Below are 22150 nucleotides of genomic sequence, written 5' to 3'. Positions count from 1 at the left end.
CTCTGTATTTCCCAGCTCTTTGTCAAACCTGTCAAACCTGTCTCCTTTCTACCCACACTTTCTTCAATTCAAAAGTGTCAACATTTGTATTTTTTGAAATTTTTTGTATTTTTTGAAAAATTCAGCCCAACATGGAAAATTTCAGCTGATTTGTTAGTTGGGCAAAATCATAAACAATTAAAAAGTTTTAAAATAGAAAGTGTCAGGCAGCCTTAATGATCGGCTGTTACAATCCCATCTACAGTCATATGAAGCATAGCTAATATGCTGCATCAATTCCAAAAGAACGCTTAAGGATTGCCTGTTTTTGAGGCATCATGATTTTTGGAAGCACTCCAAACAGCATGTCATGGTAGGTTTCCATTCCTACATGCAGACACATGCATTTCTAAATCATACATGCCCGTGAATTCAGAAGCAACGAGGGGTCCTGTGGCACCTTATAGACTAACAGAAATGTATGAGCGTAAGCTTTCGTGGGCAAAGACCCACTTTGTCAGATACAGGTAGTGGAAATTTGCAGAGGCCTACCTGCATCTGATGAAGTGGGTCTTTGCCCACGAAAGCTTATGCTCACACATTTCTGTTGGTCCATAAGGTGCCACAGGACCCCTCGTTGCTTTTGCAGATCCAGACTAACACGGCTACCCCTCTGATACATGAATTCAGATACACAGTCACACACATGGCATTTATTTATACACCAGTGTGCACACTGTCATGCAATCTCTCTTGCATACTCATCATTTAAGTCTGATGTTTTAAATTTTATAATATAGGTTAAAAGTCGTAATAGCCATGAGAGTCAATATATACTCACTACCTCTATTCAGTGTAAGATATAATGATAGTTTTCCAAATCTGTCTTTTCTAACAAGCTTTTATATAGGACAGGAATCCTTATTACCCTCCCTGAACTGTCAGCAATACCACAAAACTCCATAGAGAAGTCTCTTCCTAGAAAAGAATAAATATTACTTAACAGGTGTTTAAATAGAACTACAAATAACAAAAAGAATGAATCTTAGTTATTAAAATATCCAGACTGAAAAGGTTTGGCTTCTGTCTTTATGAAATTCTTCTTTTGAGGTAAAGATAAGACAAGAAGTTACTATCATGGTAATTGTATAAGATTAGGCTGTCCTCTCACCTCTTGCATTTTAGGTCTGCTGGATTAAATTGAATGTTCATGATTCCGTAATCACTTTCATCACCTCCAACCGGGACCAGGAGAGGTTTGGTATCCTCTTCCATATTTAAAGAATGTATTTCTTTCTTCTAGATCCTGTAAATTATTCTGACCTAAACAAGTGAAACAGGACAATTATAATTAGCAGTTAAGGTGCTGGTCCAGTCATGAGTTTATGGGGGTGCAGGGTTCTGCCCAGGCCAGAGTTCAGGTGGTACAAAGCTGCCAGAAAGCCAACCAGCTACCTGGAAATTCCTGTTCCGTAAAAGTAACTTGGGTGATGGTGGGTCTCTCTACAGCAGGAAGGAGCAAACTTTTTACATCTGGCTCCATTCTTCATCCCTGTAATTAGCAGGGCCTCCTAACCTGTTTAATGTAGTCCAAACTGATGGAAATTTTGGTCATGGTCATGTGAAAAACACCCTTTTGGCATGTGTAAGAAAATGAGTACGTAGAATGTAAAAAGTTTATTCAGTATATAAATGTGAATATGCCTATATAAAACCAGTAACTTTTCAACATTTTTAATGAGATGGATGAGTGTGAAACCCAGCAGTTGACTGTGCTGCACACCCTTATGACATTTCACGCCCTCCCTCCCCAGAGGGGCCTACTCCCCACTTTGCACACCCCTCATCTGTAGCATGCTACTGCTTCCAGGGTAGTGAATGCAGCCAGAATATTAATACTCTCCAGCTGCTGGACTTTCCAGGCATAAATCAGAGCACTCGCGGTGAGGACTAGATCAGCTCTCCCTTTCTGGCCTCTGAATCCATGGCCACAGTCATCATGCTCCATCTTGCTCATGCTAGGGTGACCACAACTGAAAATCAGACCCCCTGCAATCAAATTAATGTTAAACATGGTGACTTCTTCTAAGCTTTTGTGATGTTCAGACCTTCATAACGTGGGACTAACTTCTGGTCTCAGTTACAACAGTGTAACCTTCAAGTATAGTCACTGATTTCAATTAAATTACTTTCAGTTTATGGCCATATATCTAGGGTTGCCAAACCTCCCAGAGTCTCCTGAATTGGGCTCAATATCCAGGGGGCTCCTAAAGCCAAAGCCGGGGATGAACTGCTAATAGCCCAGAAAGCAGCAGAGCTAAGGCAAGCTGGCATGTCCCTGCCGGGGGTCCTTAGGTGGAGGGGTTGGTGTCTCTGTATGTTGCCCCTGCCCTGATTCATGACTGCAGCTCCCATTGGCCAATAAGAGTTGAAAAGGCAGCACCAGCAGATAGGGCAGTAAATGGAGTCGCATGGCTCCCCTGTCTGGGGGCTGCAGGAAGGGAGGTGCTGGCCACTTCTGGGAACAGTTCGGGGCCAAGGTAGAGAGAGAGCTGCCTTAGCTCCACTGTGCTACTGACCAGGACGCAAAGCCACCCAAGGCAATTGCTGCCTAGCTGCAGCCTGCACCAAGCCCCTCACACACCCAACCCCTTCCTCAGCCCTGAGCCTCCTTCTACATCCTGAACCCCAAACCCTGTGACCAGCCCTGAGCCCCACTCCCACACTCTCACCCACTGCCCCAGGCTCAGAGCCCCCTCCCACACTCCAATCCCCTCAGCCCCAGCCCAGAGCCTGCACCGCCTCCCACACCCCATGTCCTGCCCCATCCCACTGGAAGTGAGTGAATATAGACGAGTGAGAAGGAGCAGGGTAAGGGTGTTTGGGTTTGAGATTAGACAGGTGGCAGCCCTACGTGGGACTGAAAACAGTTTATCCCATTCAGTGGATTGACCACCACGTTGTTTCATTCTACTGCTGCAAAATTTCCTAAAAATACATCCTAAAAGTTACATAATATTTTATATTTCCCTACATAAAGATCAGATTGTGGCATTATTGTAATTACCTCATTTTATGAGCCACCACCAAACTAAAAAGAATCACAGAAATATTCCTACTTAAAATGCATTGTAAACGTGCATGGTAGATTTGTGTGGGGGGGGGGGGAGACAAGATTCTGATCTATGTTTGTTTTGTATTGGTGTAATGCCACAGACTTCAAATGAGTTACACCAGTTTAAAACTAATACATGTGGGATCAGAATTAAATTTTAAACACAGGCATCTAAAATTGTCTTTTATTTTGGTCTTCATGTGGCAGCAAGGGAATCTTGGATGATGTATCAAAGATGACCTTGGGAAATCCTGGAGAATAAAATTTAAATACATACCATATCCTTTATACCGCACATAATTTACAATATTTGTTTGACTCATGAAATTAAATGCTTAAGAGCTTAGGTAACAAATACTGGGCATAGTTTATGCATACACTTCTCAGAATTTGACAGACACCTGAATACTAGAGCAACATACGAAAACCTTGCAAATGAGAATCTATCCTACATGCGCGTGCATTGAGGAGTAAATTTGCCATGGCTTATTTGCCTTCTTTGCACTACTTTCACACAGTCTCTCCCAAAGAACTCAAAAAATTCCTCACCCGTTCCACCAAATTCTCCTCTCCCCTCCCCCCAAAAGCTTTATTTTTCATTCCTTTAGTCCATCTCTCCTTTTCAACTCTTCTTCCCCCCACACACCCTCACTCTCTTAAATCCATGTATCACTTCTGCATCCTCTTCTGACTTGTCTCACCTCTGGCAATCTCTGTCCTCATGCTGGCTATCATCCCACTGTTGAATCATTTCCTGATATCACTGCTGTCCCACTGACTCTGTTCTAACCAATTGATCGTGCTTATTCCTCCCTTCCTGCCTCTTCATTTCCCTGGCTTTTCTAGCCATTCTGGAATTCCTGCTCCATCTGCAGGGGAGGGGAGAGGAGAATTTGATGGAACGAGTGAGGAATTTTTTGAGCTCTTTGGGAGAGACTGTGTGAAAGTACTGCAAGGAAGGCAAATAAGCCGTGGCAAACTTGTACCACGATGCACACGCATGTAGGATAGATTCTCATTTGTAAGGTTTTCATATGTTGCTCTAGTATTCAGGTGTCTGTCAAATTCTGAGAAGTGTATGCATAAACAATACTTATAATCCCTTCACTTTGTGCTCTCTCCATGTCCTTGCATTCCTTGAGAGCTGGCTCTTCCCATCTGACATCATCTTTGCTACTGCACTGTGGTCTCATAGCCTCTTCTCTTACCTCCTTCACCAAAGAGTCAGCACATGGCAATGTTGTATTTCTAGTTCCCCAGCCCCGCCACTTCCAATTCCTCCCTTCTAGCTTTTTTCAAACATATTTGAGGCTGGTCTACTCGGTTAAGTCTAGTTGGCTTAACTACACTGCTGTAGGTGTGAAAAAATGTACGTCCTGTGCATAACACCTGGAGTAAACACCCCTCCCTGTTGACCAAGCCACTGCCTCTCAGAGAAGTGAATTAATTACAGTGACGGAAGAACCACTTCAGTCGCGGTAGTGTCTACTCTACCCACACAGTACAGAAAGGATAAATGATTTACTCAGGGAGATACAGGATGTCTCTAGAGAAGTCAGGAATAAGAACACAGACTTCGTGCTTTGGTCCTGTGTTTTAACTAAAAGGTCATCTTTCCTTCTTTTACCAAATTCTGCCTTTAAAGTAGAGATGGATTTAAACTACAACCCCAGGTCCAAATGTGTTCCTTTTGTAATGGCAGAAACAAAACTTGAGTTCTACAATCAGTGTTGCCTGAAAGCTGAACGCTTGGGCAGATGACCAGGAGAGATACAGGTATTGCCCAGCTGATTAGCAGAGCAGAGTGCCCACACCCTCCCACAGTAGGCGCCCTACATTTATTGGGGTGCACATCCACCTATGCCTTGGTGCACATAACAAAATTTATTCTGCCCATGGATAGAAAAAATTAGAGGGAACACTGCCTACACTAGTTGTAAACGCACAATGTAAGACACTCCCTATATTAAATAAGGAAGAGTACTCTTTTCAAGAAACAAATTTATTCAGTTTAATAGGTTTTGTTGCAGAACAATCTCCTTGCAGCCTTTTCAAAATGGAGTTTAGCAGAATGTGTTTTAAAAGTATTTATTTGAGCTCAGGTTGTGAATGACACTCATCTGCAAATGACTGAAATTTTTCTCACTTACTGATTTGAAAATGAGTGTAGTCAGTTTCTCACAGGTGCAACTAGTGAATAGTGTACAGTTTAAAAGGGAGAGAGGTAGGAAACAAATGAACTATGAGAACAGGAACAGAAACCAATGTTTCAGGACTAAAACAGGAAGAGACAGAACGCAAATTTAGCAAAAGCTGTATAGAACGAACCAAATTACGAAGAAAAGCAAAACTCAAAGGTAAAACATAAATGTGTAACTGTTGGTGCAGATACTATTAATGCAGGAGTTGTCTTAGCGCTAAGAAATAACTAAAGCAGTGTTCTGCTGGTCCCTGTCTAATTCAGGGCAGACATGAGGCAGAAAAAAATGGGGAACAGGGTATCTGGATGTAGTCTAGAGTAGACACAACAATAAATGTGTTCAAAAGCAGCAAGAAGTCTGTGATACCTTACAGATTAACAGATATTTTGGAGCATAAGCTTTTGTGGCCAAAGACCCGCTTCGTCAGATGCATGAGTTGGTGGACTTCAGAGGGGGGCTTAAAGAGGTAGTCTTAGTCATGGGAAGGGCCAGAGTTGACAAATCTGTTCAGTCATGGAGGATGTGGCCCATTATCAGCAGCTAACATGGATTTGTGAACACCAAGGCTGGGTTTACACTTGCTCCCAACTTTAAAGGGGGCATGTTAATCAGGACGATGGGAGATTACTGATGAAGTGCTGCGGTGAATACGCAGCACTTCAGTAGGCTTTCTCCCCCGCGGCAATTTCGAAGCTTCAAACTTCAAAGTGCTGGCATGTGTACAGCTGTGGGCACTTCGAAGTGCCCATGCTACTTTGAAGTCCCTTTACTCCTCAAAATTTTGAGGATTAAAACCACTTCAAAGTAGTGCAGGCACTTCAAAGTGCCCACAGCTATACGCATGCCCTCACTTCGAAGTTTGAAGCTTCGAAATTGCCGTGGGCGAGAATTAGCCTAATGAAGTGCTGCACATTCTCCACAGCACTTCATTACTAATTTCCCATCACCCTGATTAACATGGCTCCTTCAAAGTTGTGGGCAAGTGTGGACAAGCCCCGAGAAAGACAAAATCAAGCCAGTTCAGTCAGGGAGAGTGTGGCCCACTATCAGTAGCTAATGTGGAGAAAGACTGGAGAAACTGCTTTTGTAATAGGCCAACCACTCCCACTCTCTGTTCAATCCTTTGTTGGTGGAATCAAATTTGCAAATGAATTGCAGTTCTGAAATCTCTCTTTGGAGTTTAGTTTTTTAAGTTTTTTTTTGTTGTAAGACTGCTACTTTTAAATCTGTTACTGAGTGTCCAGGGAGACTGAAGTGTTCTCCAACAGGTTTTTGTATGTTACCACTCCTGCCGTCTGATTTATGTCCATTTATTATTTTACATAGAGACTGTCCAGTTTGGCGAAAGTAAATTGCAAAAAATGTGTTGTAAGTAGAGGGAAGCTTTTTGAAACTCATCTTTATTCTGTGCCTAGAGGAACCCCAAACAGATCTGGGTACAAAATCAACTCTCACAGGCAGGAAACCCATGCCATTTGCAGGGATTACAATCCAGAGAAAGCCCTGAGTGGCGAAAACCATGAATGCTGCGAGATGGAGTGGGGGGTGGGGAAGGTGTTTTTGACACAGAAAAAACTTCTTGCCTGCAAATAACATTTTATTGGCTGCTATTTAACAGTCAACAAGCACATTTAACTTAACAGTAACAGAGAGTAAGCCGTGCTAGTCTAGATACTATCAAAACAAAAAGCAGTCAAGTAGCACTTTAAAGACTAGCAAAATAGTTTATTAGGTGAGCTTTCGTGGGACAGACCCACTTCTTCAGACCATAGCCACACCAGTACTGTTCTGGTCTGGCTATGGTCTGAAGAAGTGGGTCTGTCCCACGAAAGCTCACCTAATAAACTATTTTGCTAGTCTTTAAAGTGCTACTTGACTGCTTTTTAACTTAAAAGCAGTGACTTAATAGCCAAATTGGAAAACAAACATACTGTATTGCAATCAACTTCAACCTCAATCACCCAAAAAAGTTCTCTGAACTCACTGCGTGGGAACTGTATTGTTCCCTTGGGAGGCGAGGGTAATGAGTGGGTTCTCAAAGGAATATTTTGATGGAAAGGTGTTGAGTCTTGCTCTTTATGTCCTTTACCATTTCCTGATATGGCAGCATTGCAGCAACACTTACATTTCATTCTTTTTTCTTTAATATAAAGCACCATAGACTCTTTAAGGACATACAGTCTAACTACTAATGCTGCTGTGTGACCACTTGCCATCTTATCCAGTAACTTGACATTCTGGCTTAAGGTCCCCACTTTTTTTTCCCCTTTCTTAGCCTGTTGACCACCATATCACCTGCTTTTCTTTTTGGTGCCATAATTATGGCTGGGTCTTCCTTTAGTGGCCTTAATGCAGCTGTAAGGGAGCTCTGAGAAAGCGTGAGCACACTGAATCTTGTGCTCAGGATAGTGTGTTGCAATGTGGCAAGGAGCAGCATAAGGGGCAGCAAACCAGGAGTAAGTGAAACTGTGAACTGCAATTGGTGAGGCTTTCCTGTACAGGCTAGTGGACTTGGAAAACAGCTCATGAACTTAAGCGCGTCTCTTTTTATGACATCACTCAATTACAAGAGAATGTGCCCTATCCATGCCTTCAAAAGACAATTCTCCATCGTACGCAGTATGGAGGTTTCTGGTGAGTGAACCAGAGGAGAGAGATCAGCAGAAAACTTGCAGAATCATCATGGTAAATGAGAAAAACAGAAGAAAAGAAAAGAAAAGAAAAGAAAAGAAAAGAGAGAGAAAACAGAAAAGGATAGGGAAGGTGGAGAAAGAAAGAGGGAGCACACAGAGAAAAGTAGACATTACTACTATACTGAAGCTCAGTACAAGGTACATGGGGGTTCTAAAAGAAAAAGATTCAGGGAATCACTGACCTAAGGGAAAAGCCTTTCATAAGATTCAGGACAGCAGTAAAATACCAAAGAAATTCTGGTGGAGCACAGCCCTCAATTTAGAACATTTCATCCAAGAATCTTAAAGCATATTACAAATCCATTTTGTTAATTGTGTTTGTAATTCCCATGAATGTCAGTTACTTCAGAAGAAACACTGCTCCCATTCTGTGTGTGTCCAATATATGTCTCCTCCTCAACCTTCAATCCAGTCTAAGGCTATATCTAGGCTAGAGACCTTACATAGGGTTACCATATTTGACCTTTCAAAAAAAGGGGACACCCTTGACCGGGAGTATCTACCAACTCACGCATTAATGTACTATACATATAACATTACTACAACTCTGGGGAAGTGGTAGATACTATAGTATCAGAGGGGTAGCCGAGTTAGTCCATATCTTCAAAAACAACAAGAAGTTCTGTGTCACCTTATACGCTAACAGATATTTTGTAGCATAAGTTTTTGTGGGCAAAGACCTGCTTCATCAGATGACTCAGGCATCTGACAAAGCGGGTCTTGCCCCGGAAAGCTTATGCTACAAAATATCTGTTAGTCTATAAGGTGGCACAGAACTTCTTGTTGTTTTTGAATACTGATATAGATACACTCGCTCTCAGGGGTGTCCTCTTTTTTATATAGTAACCCTACCCTACCCTACCCAAGCAAGATATGTATAATCATTCTGTGCTGATGGAGAGAGCTCTCCCATCAATACAAATAAATCCCTCCCACAAGTGGCAGTAGCTATGCTGGCAGCAGAGCATTTGCTGACAACACTGTTGACACTGGTGCTTCTCTCAGCATAATTTATGTCAGCCAGTTGTGGTTCCCCTCCTCTCACCCACACCATTGAGCAACATAAGTTTTACAGAAAAATGGCTGTGCGGACATAGCATAAGTTTAGCTGTCAAAAAGTTAGCAACTTACAGAAACAGTATGACTCTCTCTCTCTTCAGGAAGAATACCTGGCAAGAGGACTGTCTGACAGAAGAATAAGTGATGTGTAAATTTGTGGATAGAGACAGACGTTGTAGGTAAAAAAACAAACCAAAACCTGTGGGTTGTCAGAGGACACAATAAAACCCCTTTGAAAACTGTGCTTATGAGGATTATGTAAAGTATACACTATGAAATACCCAAACCAGTTTACAGTGTCCCAGGAATGCCTCTCAAAATAGTGAGGTAATATTTATTGAATATTTGAAGTCAATTTCCTAAACCTCACAATACCATGGGTTAGCTTCAAAATCACTTACCATTACAATTGTGCTACAAATCCTTACCCTTTGTCTACAGTAGAAAAAAAGTATAGGCTTCAATATTATGGCTATGTCTAGATTGCCAAGAACTGTCAGCAAAGGATACACAAATTGTGCAATGCACTGTGCATCTCCTACTGATATTTGGCCCATCCCCACAGTACCAAACCGCCTCCATGCTGAGACATCCCTTTTTCCTCAGAGAATGAGGACAACCGGGATGTCAGCAGAATGCTCCCAGAGCAGCAGACATCTGTTGGGAGACTTCCGGGCTCCCGACAGAAGCCTACAGTCTAGGTATAGTTTATGTGTTGGTTAAGAAAGCCTGACCACTTTTCTAGTTTAGCCAAAGTCTCAGACCACAAAGATTCCCAGGCTGCGACTAGATTAGTGAACAGGGGAAAAGGTGCAGATTGAACACAACAACCCCCACCCCATAATTTGAGAGCCTGATTCCTAACTTTTGAACACTAGAGTGTCAGTACTATATATGTAATGAAAACAACCATATAAACACAAGTCTTTGAGGCCATCTTGAGGCATCCATCCTCAATCAGTAGAAAAGGCAAAAAATCTTCCCTGCCCCCAGCTTTGGACTAACAAAGGTTTTGGGTTAATATCTAACCACGGCTAAATGGCTTGCAGTCTGTTAGTTGGAGATAGTCCAGTGCAGACGTGACCTAAAGAAAACTAAGAACAAAGACTAGAAAACTATTTATGTACCTATTAATAGTCAATAACTAAATGGGCATGATATGTTGCCGCAGTGTCCAATATTCTTGTGGTTCACTACATGCGATGAACTGGATACTGCGGTGTGGTAAAACGTGGCGTGGAGCACCCTCCACACACACACACCTCACTACTTGATGAGATAAGCGAGCAGCGGCAGTGGCTCTTGTTCTGGGGCCCAGCGCGGCTCTGGTGAGTTGCTAGCAGTTGGAGTGGGGGGGGCCCTCTAGCACTCTTTTAATTTGTATGGGACACCACTGATATATAGTGTCCATAGAAGGGTGGGGCTATTGTCTCCTGCCCCAACAAACTAAGCTGGAGGCTTGGAATCCAGTAAAGCAAAATTGTCAAGAAAAACCCTTTTCAGTTCCAGAAAAAAATCTATTCACTCCTGCCATAATAACAAAAAGTGATGGACAGGTTTACTCCTCCATCACTGCTTATCATGGATGAATGAACAGAATCTTGCAAGCTGTTGAAGAGTCAAACCACCTTTATATCAGATACAAAGAAACACTTCCTTTAACATCACCTAAAACTGTGCCCAGGGCCTTCCAGTACAGAGATGATCTGTTTTCCCTCCCACAGTGAACTTACAAACAAGATGTTATGACAGCAATCAAACAGTAAGGAAGAAGAGGAAAGACCTGGGAATATCAGTGAAATTGTACAGAGGCTGGCTTTTTTATTAGAAAAATAAATCGAATGAGCAGAAGATCTTATTGGCAAATTTCCTGTAGGCATGCTACATGTAGATTGTCTTCAGGGGACACCATGATTTTTGAAGACTGATTTGTGACTGGAAATGCACTTGCAGGACAAGTGGACAGAGCATTAAAGCTGTAATCATTGGTAAAGTGGATGGGAATGATTAGAGGCCTATACCAATAACTCTTAAACATTTTATATCATTTTTATGATTAAATAAACCCATATTTTTTCATTGGTAATGACAGTATTTGGATGAAATTAGTACAATCTACGCAACGGAAACTGAACGGCTAACAAAGCAGTATGCATCTTTCCTAACTAAACCATTTACATGTCACCTCACTGATGACAAAATATAAACTATCTTCCCAAAATCTACTGGATTAAAGAAAGATAATGCTACATAAAGATGGCACAGACTCCAAGTAAGTGTACCTGAAACAAAAACAGACACAACAGTTGTAAACCAAAATATCTTAAACTAAAATAAAATTATTTGAACATGCAAATTACTTAGCATTTTAAATTCAAGATTTTGCAAATATTACTGGATGCTATGTGCAAAACTTTTTGCAAATTACATTCCATTAAAATACAATTCTCTCTTCCAGGCTGTATCATCTTCACTAGGGTAAAAAGAAACACTAGAATAAGGGAGCACCTGAATACTAAGGTTGATTTAAACTCATCAGTGTGTGGTCTGGTCTAGGGTCTGGAATGAGACTGAACAAGCAGACGAGCCTCCGTGTTTTGGCTAGTGCAAAGTCCTTGAAACTCCCTAAACCCTGCTTTTACACTGAAAGCGGAGAGCCTTCGTAATCATTTTAAGCTGACTCTACCAGTTATACAGAGAATTATTTTATTATGATCTGATAGAGAACAATCACATTTATTTTCTTTACAACAGCACATCTGAGCTCTACAACTTTGTCACATTGAAGGGCTACCTGCAAACCAGGGCAGCCCTGTTAACAGAGATATGCATTATATGCTATAAATCACAGACAGTTCAAAGCATTGCAGCACTTTATAACAATCACAATACATGCTCTATGGCTCATGAATGCAGCTAAATCACAGAATTCTGTGTCAGTTTTAGATACACCCTAAAATAACAAAAACTATGACTTTCCACAACCTTGTGGCTATAACTTAGTTCACTCCAGTTTAAAGTGGCTTCATGCTGACCATTACTTCTTTTAAAGATACTCAGATTCCAAGCTTTGTGCTCCAGCTGTCTTTGCATTTCATACAAGATGCAATCTCTTACCTACAAATCTAAAATATAAGTGTGAATATTGAACGCGGCTATCACTTGAATTGCAGCAGCCAAGCAAACAATAAAGATCTGAAATCCTGGCCCCACTGAACTGAATGGCAAAACTTCTAAACAGCAGTGGGGCTCGGGTTTCCCCCCTCACTGGAACCCCACCTACTACGCGTTCTTCATGGTAGCTCTCTCCCCTGGCCTCCGAGACAGACTTATAGCCGCCCGCTGCAGCCAGCGCCCCAAAGCAGCGTCTGGGGCAGCAGTGACAGTCTGTCGGTGTCTGGATACCTCTGCTAGCCGCAGCCACAGGACTCGCGGACCTCCCCGCCAAGGCAGCGGCCGGCCCAGAGCCTATCAGTGGGAGAGATCTACCTTGAGCAGCCGGGATTTGTGCTCCACCGCAACCCTTCGCGCCCGCCCGCCGAACTCCCGAGCCCGGCGCTTCACCGGCACAAAGGGGAAGGGCGGGGCGATGGCAGGAGAGCGCGGCGAGAGCCCTGAAGGGGCGCGCTGGGAGCTTTCAGCGGAAGAGTCGCGCAGACCATGGAAGCGAACGTTTGCCTGCTGCGGGCTACAACTCCCAGAGAGCCTTGCGTCAGACCCTTCCCCAGCCTCTCCGATCTCGGGCGGCCAAAGAGCAGGGTAAAGCCACTGCCTACAACTCCCAGAGTGCTCTGCGTGAAACCCTTCCCCAGCCTCTCCGCCCAGGGGCGGGCAAATTGTAGGATAAAGCCACCGCCTGCAACTCCCAGAGTGCCGTGTGCAAACAGCAAGGAGGGGTCCTGTGGCACCTTATAGACTGACAGAAAAGTTTTGAGCATGAGCTTTTGTGAGTACAGACTCACTTCATCAGAGGCTGGTCTAGTAGGTGGAATAGCCCCAGACGGGGCTTTAGAGGTGTGTTGGTGTAAATCTTTTCTTGTGCTTGTGTAGGGAGTGTCCTGAGCAGATGGTGACGTTTCTTAGTGTATTCCTCGGTGGGATCTGAGGAAAGTAGCGGGTAAAATCTGGTATTGGAGAGTTGTCTGGAAGCCTCATTGTGGTAGTCAGACCTGTTCATGATGACAGTAGCTCCTCCTTTATCTGTCTCTTTGGTTATAATGTCAGGGCTGTTTCTGAGGCTGTGGATGGCATTGCGTTCCGCACGACTGAGGTTGTGAGGTAAACGATGCTGTCTCTCCACAATTTCTGCCTGTGCGTGTCAGCGGAAGCATTCTATGTATAGGTCCAGACTGTTATTTCTACCCTCAGGAGGAGTCCATGTGGAGTTATTCTTCTTGTGCTGCTGGGAGGGTGTCTGTGTAATGGTGTGCTGGTCAGTGTTGTGTTGAAAGTATTCCTTGAGTCAGAGGTGGCGAAAGTAGGCTTCCAGATCACTGCAGAACTGTATTATGTTTGTGCGGGTGATGGGGCAAAAAGAGAGTCCCCGAGAAAGAGCAGACTCTTCTTCTGAGCTTAGTGTATAGCTGGACAGATTGACGATATTGCTGGCTGAGTTAGTGGTACCACTGCTGTGGCTCTATGTGGCAGGCAGGAGTTTAGACAGCTTGCAGTCCTTTTTCCTCTGTAGAGTAGTGAAGTGTCTAATGTAAATCTCCTGTCTTATTTTAGTAAAGTTCAGAGGTGTGAAAGTTTGTGTTGAAGGTTGGCTTTTTATGAAAGACTCCAGATTTGAGAGCTCTTTTTTGATGTTCTCCTGTTTGTTGTACAGGATGCTGAATAGGTGGGGTTCCTCAGTTTCTTCGAGAGCGTATGGCATAATCTCTCACTGTAGTCTGTGCAGTATGTAGATTGCCAAGTATTTTTCACCTTTAGTCCATTTGGTATGATGTCCAGTCGTTTGCATTTGGAGAGAAAGATTATGTCTGTCTGAGTTTGTGCAAGCTTCCCCGTGAGGTTGATAGATTTCCACTATCGAACAGTTGCTCCCAGTGTGTCCCAATTTGGTCCAGCTTTGCACACGGATTATACAGGGGTTTTGGCTTGGCATAGTGGTTCTTGTCACCCCCATGGTAAAAATTGTTCCTGCACCCCTGCCTCTAGGCCTGGGAGCTGGGTACTTTATTTCAGTCAAGTCAACTCAATCCAGACTCGGAGAGGTAGCAGTGCTAGTCTGTAGCTTAACAAACAACAAGCAGCCCTGTATCAGAGAGGGAGCTGTGTTAGTCTGTATCTTCAAAAACAACAAAAAGTCTCTTGGCACCTAAGAGACTAACAGGTATTTTGGAGCATAAGCTTTCATGGGCAAAGACCTGCTTTGTCTTTCAGATGCAAAGACCCTGAGTCTTTAAAATGCTATGGGACTGTTATTTGTTGATCCAGACTGCTTAACTTGCTGGGTCCTCTCCTGCCCTGTTTACAGCCAGTGTGTGTAGTTCAGCACCCTTCTTGCTTGACAATAATTGATTGAGGTCTAGCCATCCTGAAGTCATTCAACTATCTACCTTGGTAGTTCCAAACTGTTGAACTAAGGTAGTGGTTTTCAACCATTGTGACACAGCACAAAACTGTCCAAGAGACCCATGGAAATTTCATCAATTTCCCCTTCCCACAGTTTTTTGCAGAGTCAAGAGGGGAATGCAGGGGAAATTGATGAAATTTCACTGCACACTTAGGGTGACCCCACATTAGCTGGGGGCTCAAGCAGTAAGACCGCCTGAGTCCCAGCTAGCATTAGGTCATCAATTTCCCTCCCACAGCCTTTTGCAAAGCCTCTGTGAGAGGACTTTGACCAATCCCTTGCTTGGAGCAGAGTCATCAATCCTCCCTGCAAAGAGCTGAGGAGTGGGGATATTGACCTGTGCCGGGCCCCCAGGGGGCTCAAACAGAAAGGCTCTCTCATTCTCTGCTGAGGAAGGGTTTGTCACTTTTCTCTTACAGAGGCTTTGCAAAATGTCTGCTGGAGCAGGGGATTGACCAACCCTGCACCAGGTGGGGGCTTGAGCAGGGAGGCTGCCTGATTCTAGTCTGGCCTGGGACTGATCAATTTCCCTTCACAGGCTTTGTAAAGCAGCTGTGGGAGGGAAATTGAGAATGCCCAGTTGGGACAGGGTCATAAATTCTTCCTTCCCCATGCCATGGCTCTGTAAAAGTGTGGAGAGGGAAAATTGACCAACCATGGCTCAAAGGAAATGGCGGGGAAGAGAACTTGCTCTCTGGAGCCATTTCCTCCTTCCAAGTAATCAAATAACCACTGAAATTCTCAGCCATTACTCATCACGTGGTGGGCTTTCACACAAGGGAAAAAGTGGGTCTGCCATGGGATGGAGCTAATGTGATTGAAAAAATAGCATATATTGCTAGTATTTAACTGTCTGGGGGAAAAAGAGGAAATATTTATCTTACTCTGGTGGTGGCAGCAGCTGTGTTGGCAAGTATTACAGCCCAGGGGAGGCTGAGCCACTCCAAACAGCCAGATGTGATCTAGCCAGAAGGGTTGACAGACATAGTGGACCCCTGTGCAAGGTGTGCGGTGGGAGAGGGCTGGTTCTTTGCTCCGGGGAGAGGTGAGGCCTTAGGCATAAGGGGTGGGCCTGGGGCACTCAGCACTTGGTGCTGCCTGGAGTGTGCCATGCTGGTCTCTACCTCCCAGTGCACTGAGTGGCCTTCTAGTGGTGGTTTTACAGAGCCCATGGCTCTGGCCAATACAGATCATGTGTTAGCAGCCCCAGAAGCCCTGGGCTCTTATGAATCTTCAAGCCCCCAGGGAAGCTGCTCTTTTGCCCCCTTCCCTATTGGTCAGCAGGCCTGGGTCCAACTCATGCTCCAGCCAGAAGCCCTCTTCTGCCAAATTATTTTTCCCCCATGAGGCATGGCCCCAGGCTCAGGCTGCATCTAGGGTGCATTGTCTTATGGTCTGTGATGATTGGAGCCACTAGAGCTATGCTGCCTGGCACTTGGGGCTGGAGGTGCCAGGGCTACATCACCCAGTGCTCTGGCATAGGGATGTGAAGGCTTTGGGTGCTGGGGCCATACTGCCCAGTACAATGGTGTTTGTCTGGGGCTGGTGGCCAGGGCAGTGGGGAGAGGGCTCTGGCAGAAGGGGTGGTGTTGGGGACTAGCCTCCCTGAATGGGCAGTTCTCACAACACCCATAGCAACAGCTTTTTAAAATAAAATCTATATATTTGAGAGCATTCGTCTGTTTGTTCAAGAACTCCTCCTAAACAGTAAAAGCTAGGACCACCAAATTTGGTGTGTGGCTTTCTCTTATCATCACTTAAAACAAGGTAAGGGTTTGTTTGTGCCAGGAAAATGGGATGTGCCTGGAATAAGGTTGCTCTTCATAAAAGTATCCAGAAAAAAAATCACTAGGCAAATGAGAGGGACTGGCTGTGGGCATGCCTTCCCCATGTCCAGGTCTGCCCTAGCTCTGAGCCTCCTAGCCCCAGGTCCCCCCTTGGGAGAGTAGGGCAGGGAAATAAGCTGCCCACCCCGACCCCTAATTCATATGGGGAACATTGCTGGCTGTTCCCCTTGTTCAAGGAGTGAGGGGAAAAGTGCAGTTTGCTGCATTCCTTGCTCTGGATGGGGAATGCAAGAGGCAGAGAGCTCTGGACCTGCCCTGGCCAGGGTTAGGGAGGACAGGGGATGGTCTGAAGCAGGAAAAAAAAAAAGTTGGACAGACTGAACCAGCTCACTTAAAACCTGGGCTGAATCTAGCACCACAAGAAAATGTAATCACTAATACCATTTATTTTTTCAGTGGTTATTACTTATTATTATTATTATTATTTATTACTTTATTAATTATTCAGTGGTTATTACTACTTTAACTTTTGGTAGTACAAAAGAAAAAGAGAAGTTGGATTGAGCAATCAGTTCTTGCATACTCAGTGCTGTGGTTGGGAAAAAAAAGATGTGGGATAGAGGCTGTAGGAGTCCTTCTAGCGAAAGCCTGCGAAAATGGGTACAAATGGCAAAAAATGATTCATCAAAAAAAAAAAAAAACTTTGAAAAAAGCTCACCCTTGGTCATGTGTGTATAATCTCACTATCTCAAATTACTATGAAATAAGGTAATTTTAATTTGCTTTTCAGTACATGTAAAATGGTGTATTTTCAGAGTTGCAATGCTTTTTCCTAAAGTATGCTAACTTTTAGTATTTTGTAACATGTTATTTAGAGAAAAGCTGCTGTTCATGGGTCACATTTTTCCTGCATCAAGATCTACTTGGTGCAGTTGTTGGGAGGCAAATGGAACCATGCTACTTAATTCACACCTGGTCAAGCCACCATCCTGGCAGGGATTAAAGTAGCCTGAGGACAACTGGAAGAATTCCCAGCTGAACAGCTATTGATGAATTTTGTCTCCTTTGCACTCCCTGATCAGTGCAACTGAGCCTGATCATCAGTGACTGAGTCACATTAAAACACCGGGAGGGTACTTCAGCACATTTTATTGGAGCCAGCATGGCATTCAAGTACTTCCAACCCGCCTCCGTATTCCTGAAGGAGAAGAGGTAGAACAGGCAAGGGCAGAAAAGAAACCAGCTGAGAGGAAAACCCTATCTGCTTCTATCATGTTTTTTTTTCATTATTATTTTCTTTAATGGGTTGAGCTAAGACTGATTAATATGTAGCTGCAAACAACAGGGAACAAGGTGAATGAAACGTTTTTGTCGAATTTTTTTCTGCTTGGCTGGGTTTTTAATTCATCAAGCTGTTGCTTGTTTTGTTAACACAATTTCACATCTCTTGTAATGAACACTTGAGGGATTCTGCACTCTGTGTTTGTCTAACACCACAGCTGATGCATTTCAGTGTAGGTGATCTACCTCCCTCAGAGACCAGAATAATTCAATGGAAGAAAAGGTGTTAGGCTGGTTTATGTAAGCTATGTAGGGCTATGTATTTTTCACAGCCTTGACCAGAGGTCTGCAACCAAAAGAGCAAAAAACCATATTTTTCAAATTTGGTAAAAAAAATAATTCATGAGCCACAATGCATGTGAATCTGAGACAGTCCTTAATAAATAGTGTCAACCCATACTTTCTGTAACCCCTGTTTTAAGAACAGTGCACATATACATCCCACAATGCACTGCACATATTAAAGGGGAAGTTATCCAACTTCCTGAGATCACATAATTTGCTATTTAGATACGAGTTGTTCATTGTTAATTTTTTTTTTTAGTCATTCACTGAGATACAAAAAATAATCAGGAGGGGTTTTTTATTTGTTGTTTTACTTTGCAATTATAGCATTGAGCGTCACAAAGAAGTCCTTAAAGAGCCATGTGTGGCTCCAGAGGCACAGGTTGCAGACCCCTAACCTAACCTAACTTTCTACCACAGACCAGGTCTCACCCTCTCTTTTAAGATTAGAATAATCATCTCTTATATCCCCAGCAATCTTCCAGAAAGGAAGACCAGACTTGATATTCCTCAAGTGTGTATGGTTAACAAAAGTTTTTCAGAATACCTTTAGAGTAATAAAAAACAAAACAAAACACAAAGCTGTTTTTTTTTTCTTGTACTGAAGGTAACAAGGTCTACTACATCTGATATCCATCCGGCTGAGTTAGCAAAATGAATTCTGCAGCTCTGTTATAAACCCTGATGTTAGGGTGGATGAGTGACTAAACAAAACTCTTGCACTCTGATACAGAGTCTTAGGACATCATGCTGTAAACTCTTGCAAAGGAGCATTTCAGGAATTATTCCTGAGGAAATTCTGCACCACTGTGCATGTGCACTTATGTGTTGGCAGAAAAAACCTTGGGCTGGAAAGTTTCTGCAGTTCCACCTTTCAACCACCAGAGGCTCTGTGGCAGTAGAACAGAGCAGCAGCGCTCTGATAGCTGAAGAGAAAGAGCCTAGCTTCTTCCTAGAGTTCCTCAGGACAGGCACAGCTGTTAACTTCGTAGAGGTCCTGGAGAACCCATGGGGAAAAAAAACAGTGAGTGCTTAGCACCCACCAGCAGCCAAACTCCTTTCACCCCCACGCCCCTGTCCCTCCTGCTATCTGGTGCCCTGTTGATCAACTCCTTCCCTCTCCCAACAGTTCTTGCATGCTGTGGAACAGCCATTCTATGAAATGCAGAGGGGAGGGAGGGATGGGGATGAGCGGGGACTATGAAGGCTTGGGGAAGGGAAGAGGCCTGGGGTGGAGGATTTTGGGGTAGGGGCTCAGTGGAGGGGTCTGGCTGGGGCAGAGGAGCAGGGAAGAGGCTAGGGGGGAGAGCTCGGTGGAAGGGGGGTCACATATTCCCCAGGTAGAGAAGAACTTGACACCTATGGGGCCTGGGTAGGAGCTAGGGACTCATAAGGGCTAGCAGGGGAGGACAGACTAGGGCTGGGGCTGAATGGGAATGGAAGTGTAGAACCATGTAGGGATGGGATGCAGAGCAGCATGATACCAGGGGAACTGGGCTGAGATGGGGCATAAAAACAGTTTGGTGGCTGAGTGAGTCCTTTTGTTGTCTGCTGAAACAGACATATTTGCCAACAGGTATTTTGAACTAAATTACCAACAATAATTGAAACTTGTGTTACTTGTATTATTGTACTGGGACAAATAAAATATGCAGAATTTAGAAACATTTTAAAATATTATGTGCACAGTTTTTATTTTTGTGTAATTTAACGGGGAGCAGATTGAGCTGTTTTGGATCCTAGCATGCTGTCATTCATTGCCCTTAAGTGCAAAAGCAGCATGTGCATATGTTCTTACATGTATATAAATGTCTTGTTTTATACAAGTTATTCATAGTCAGAGATATATCAAATCAAGCAGCACAGAAAAACCATTCTGAATATAAAGTATAAACATTTATAATATCAAAAGGGAATAAGAAATATATTATTTAGCTCTGATTTATTTTATAAATTTCTTGATCTTGGTAGCCACACAATTAATGAGGTACGATAAATGCCATATTCTAATATATTCATAAAAACTGAATGCAAAGGAATGCATAGTATGACTGGTTCAATCACAGAGGTCCCCTTCAGGCTGTCTCCTGGGGTACTGATCAAAGCACTGAGCTTGCCTACCTGTCTCATGAAGCATTTGACCACCCTGTCCTGCTCCGCCAGAAGCTCTAGTATTGCTCAGCAAAGACACAGAATTGGAGTAAAAGCCTTCCCGTATAGTAACACAAATGCTGAAACAGCTCAGATCTGGGAGGGCTCAATTATAGGGACTTGACATCACCTAATAACACAGCCATCCAAAGGGACCAAAACCGCAAATAAATCCATGTTACTGTGTATAAAAATTTTACAGAGAAAGCTCATAGAGTTTGCTTTCTTTATAAGTGAGAGATCTACACGGGCGTTGCTCCCACCCCCACAACAATTATTTAGGCTCGGTTTGATAATAAACAACAGTGTTTTTATTAAGTATAGAAGGTAGGAGAGGTACTCCGGCATCGCTGAACAGCGTTGCGTCAACACAGGAGGCAACAGATACCAGTTATAAGCTCTTGTTCGACTGGCGTAGAGAATGAGCGCCAGGGGTTGCCTTCGACAGTGGGAGAGATCCTCGCATCTCACTGGACAGTCACCGCCCACCTCAAGCTGGGCAGCCCCCAGCCAATAGGGTACTGTCCCACCACAGTTCACCTGCCTCGCCGGGTGCGTGAGGCTTAAGGTTCCTGAACCTGACAAGTGACTGAAATTTGGGCACCAGGCAAACCAATAAGAAAATCAACAAGAAATGAGAAACATCAACAATTCAAGCTTGCTTGCTGGAATGTGTGGACCATGCTGACTGGCTTGACTGAAGATCTTCAGGCCATCAGTGACACCCGCAAGACTGCTGTCATCAACGAGGAACTGAAGAGGCTCAGAGTTGATATCGCTGCACTGCAAGAGACGCGACTCGCCGATTCAGGATCTCTAAAGGAAAAGGACTACACCTTTTTCTGGCAGGGTAAAGCCCAAGAAGAACCCAGAGAGCATGGTGTTGGCTTTGCAGTCAGAAACACCCTTCTACAAATGGTGGATTTAGTCATGGGCGGATCAGAAAGACTTCTTCAGATCACGCTTCAAACTTGCGCCGGTCCTGTCCACCTGATCAGCGCTTATGCTCCAACCCTGTACACCACACCAGAAGTGAAAGACAAGTTCTATGACGTGCTTAGTGCTGCTGTAGCGCAAATACCTGCTCGTGAACAACTGTACATCTTGGGTGACTTCAATGCAAGAGTTGGAGCTGATTGGGCCTCATGGCCTTCCTGCTTAGGACACTTCGGTGTGGGAAAAATGAATGACAATGGACAGCGTCTCCTTGAACTGTGCACGTACCACAATCTGTGCATCACAAACACATTCTTCCGAACGAAGCCACAGCACAGAGTGTCGTGGAGACACCCACGCTCGAAGCACTGGCATCAACTAGATGTGGTCATCACTAGGCGTAATAACCTCAAAAACATCCTTCTGACACGCAGCTATCATAGTGCTGACTGTGATACAGATCACTCGCTAGTTTGCTCCAAGCTCAAGCTGAGACCCAAGAAGCTGTACCGCTCTAAACCTGCTGGAAGGCCCTTCATTGACGCCAGAAAGACGGCAAACTCGGAGAAAGCTGAAAAGTTCAGAGAGACCCTCCAGGAAAATCTGCGCAGCGGCCCTGGGGGCGCCGATGCGACATCCAAATGGCAACATCTGAGGGATACAGTTTACAAAACGGCCTTGTCGGTGTTTGGAAGAAGAGCTAGAAACATGAATGACTGGTTCGAAGCTAACTATGATGAGATGATTCCAGTCATTGAAAAGAAGCGTGCTGCACTCCTGGAGTACAAACGCTCACCGAGCCAGAGTACCCAGCAAGCGCTTAGAGAGGCCAGAAGAACAGTACAGCAGACAGCCAGGTGCTGTGCCAACAACCACTGGCTCCAGCTATGCAGCAGCATCCAGACCTGTGCCGACTTTGGTAATCTCAGAGGAATGTACGAGTGTATGAAGAAGGCATTAGGACCCACCCAGAACAAGATTGCACCTCTGAAATCCAAATCTGGTGAAGTCATTGCTGACAAAGC

The 22150-nt window shown here is 44.0% G+C and overlaps 2 protein-coding genes across 3 annotated transcripts in view; one reads left to right on the top strand and one right to left on the bottom strand.

The window, feature by feature from the left end:
* The window catches only part of SLC38A9 (solute carrier family 38 member 9), a 69925-nt gene extending 57217 nt beyond the window's left edge, over positions 1-12708 (bottom strand). The window contains exons 1-2 of one of the 2 annotated variants that reach the window (XM_074994286.1): positions 12537-12708; positions 1151-1302 (exon numbers count right to left, since the gene is read on the bottom strand). In XM_074994286.1, coding sequence (XP_074850387.1) covers positions 1151-1254 — 104 coding nt within the window. In that variant the 5' untranslated portion in view covers positions 1255-1302; positions 12537-12708. The remainder of the gene's footprint in view (positions 1-1150; positions 1303-12536) is intronic. The other variant, XM_074994287.1, reaches the window with a different exon arrangement.
* Positions 12709-12948: 240 nt separating this feature from the next.
* DDX4 (DEAD-box helicase 4) overlaps positions 12949-22150 on the top strand; it is a 100656-nt gene continuing 91454 nt past the window's right edge. The window contains exon 1 of the mRNA XM_074995563.1: positions 12949-12993. The gene's annotated coding sequence lies outside the window, so the exon portion shown is untranslated. The remainder of the gene's footprint in view (positions 12994-22150) is intronic.

Source organism: Carettochelys insculpta, chromosome 5, assembly GCF_033958435.1.
Source record: "Carettochelys insculpta isolate YL-2023 chromosome 5, ASM3395843v1, whole genome shotgun sequence".
Classification (NCBI taxonomy): Eukaryota; Metazoa; Chordata; order Testudines; family Carettochelyidae; genus Carettochelys; species Carettochelys insculpta.
The sequence above is the reverse complement of the archived record's forward strand: the minus strand, read 5'-3'. Positions and strand labels throughout refer to the sequence as shown.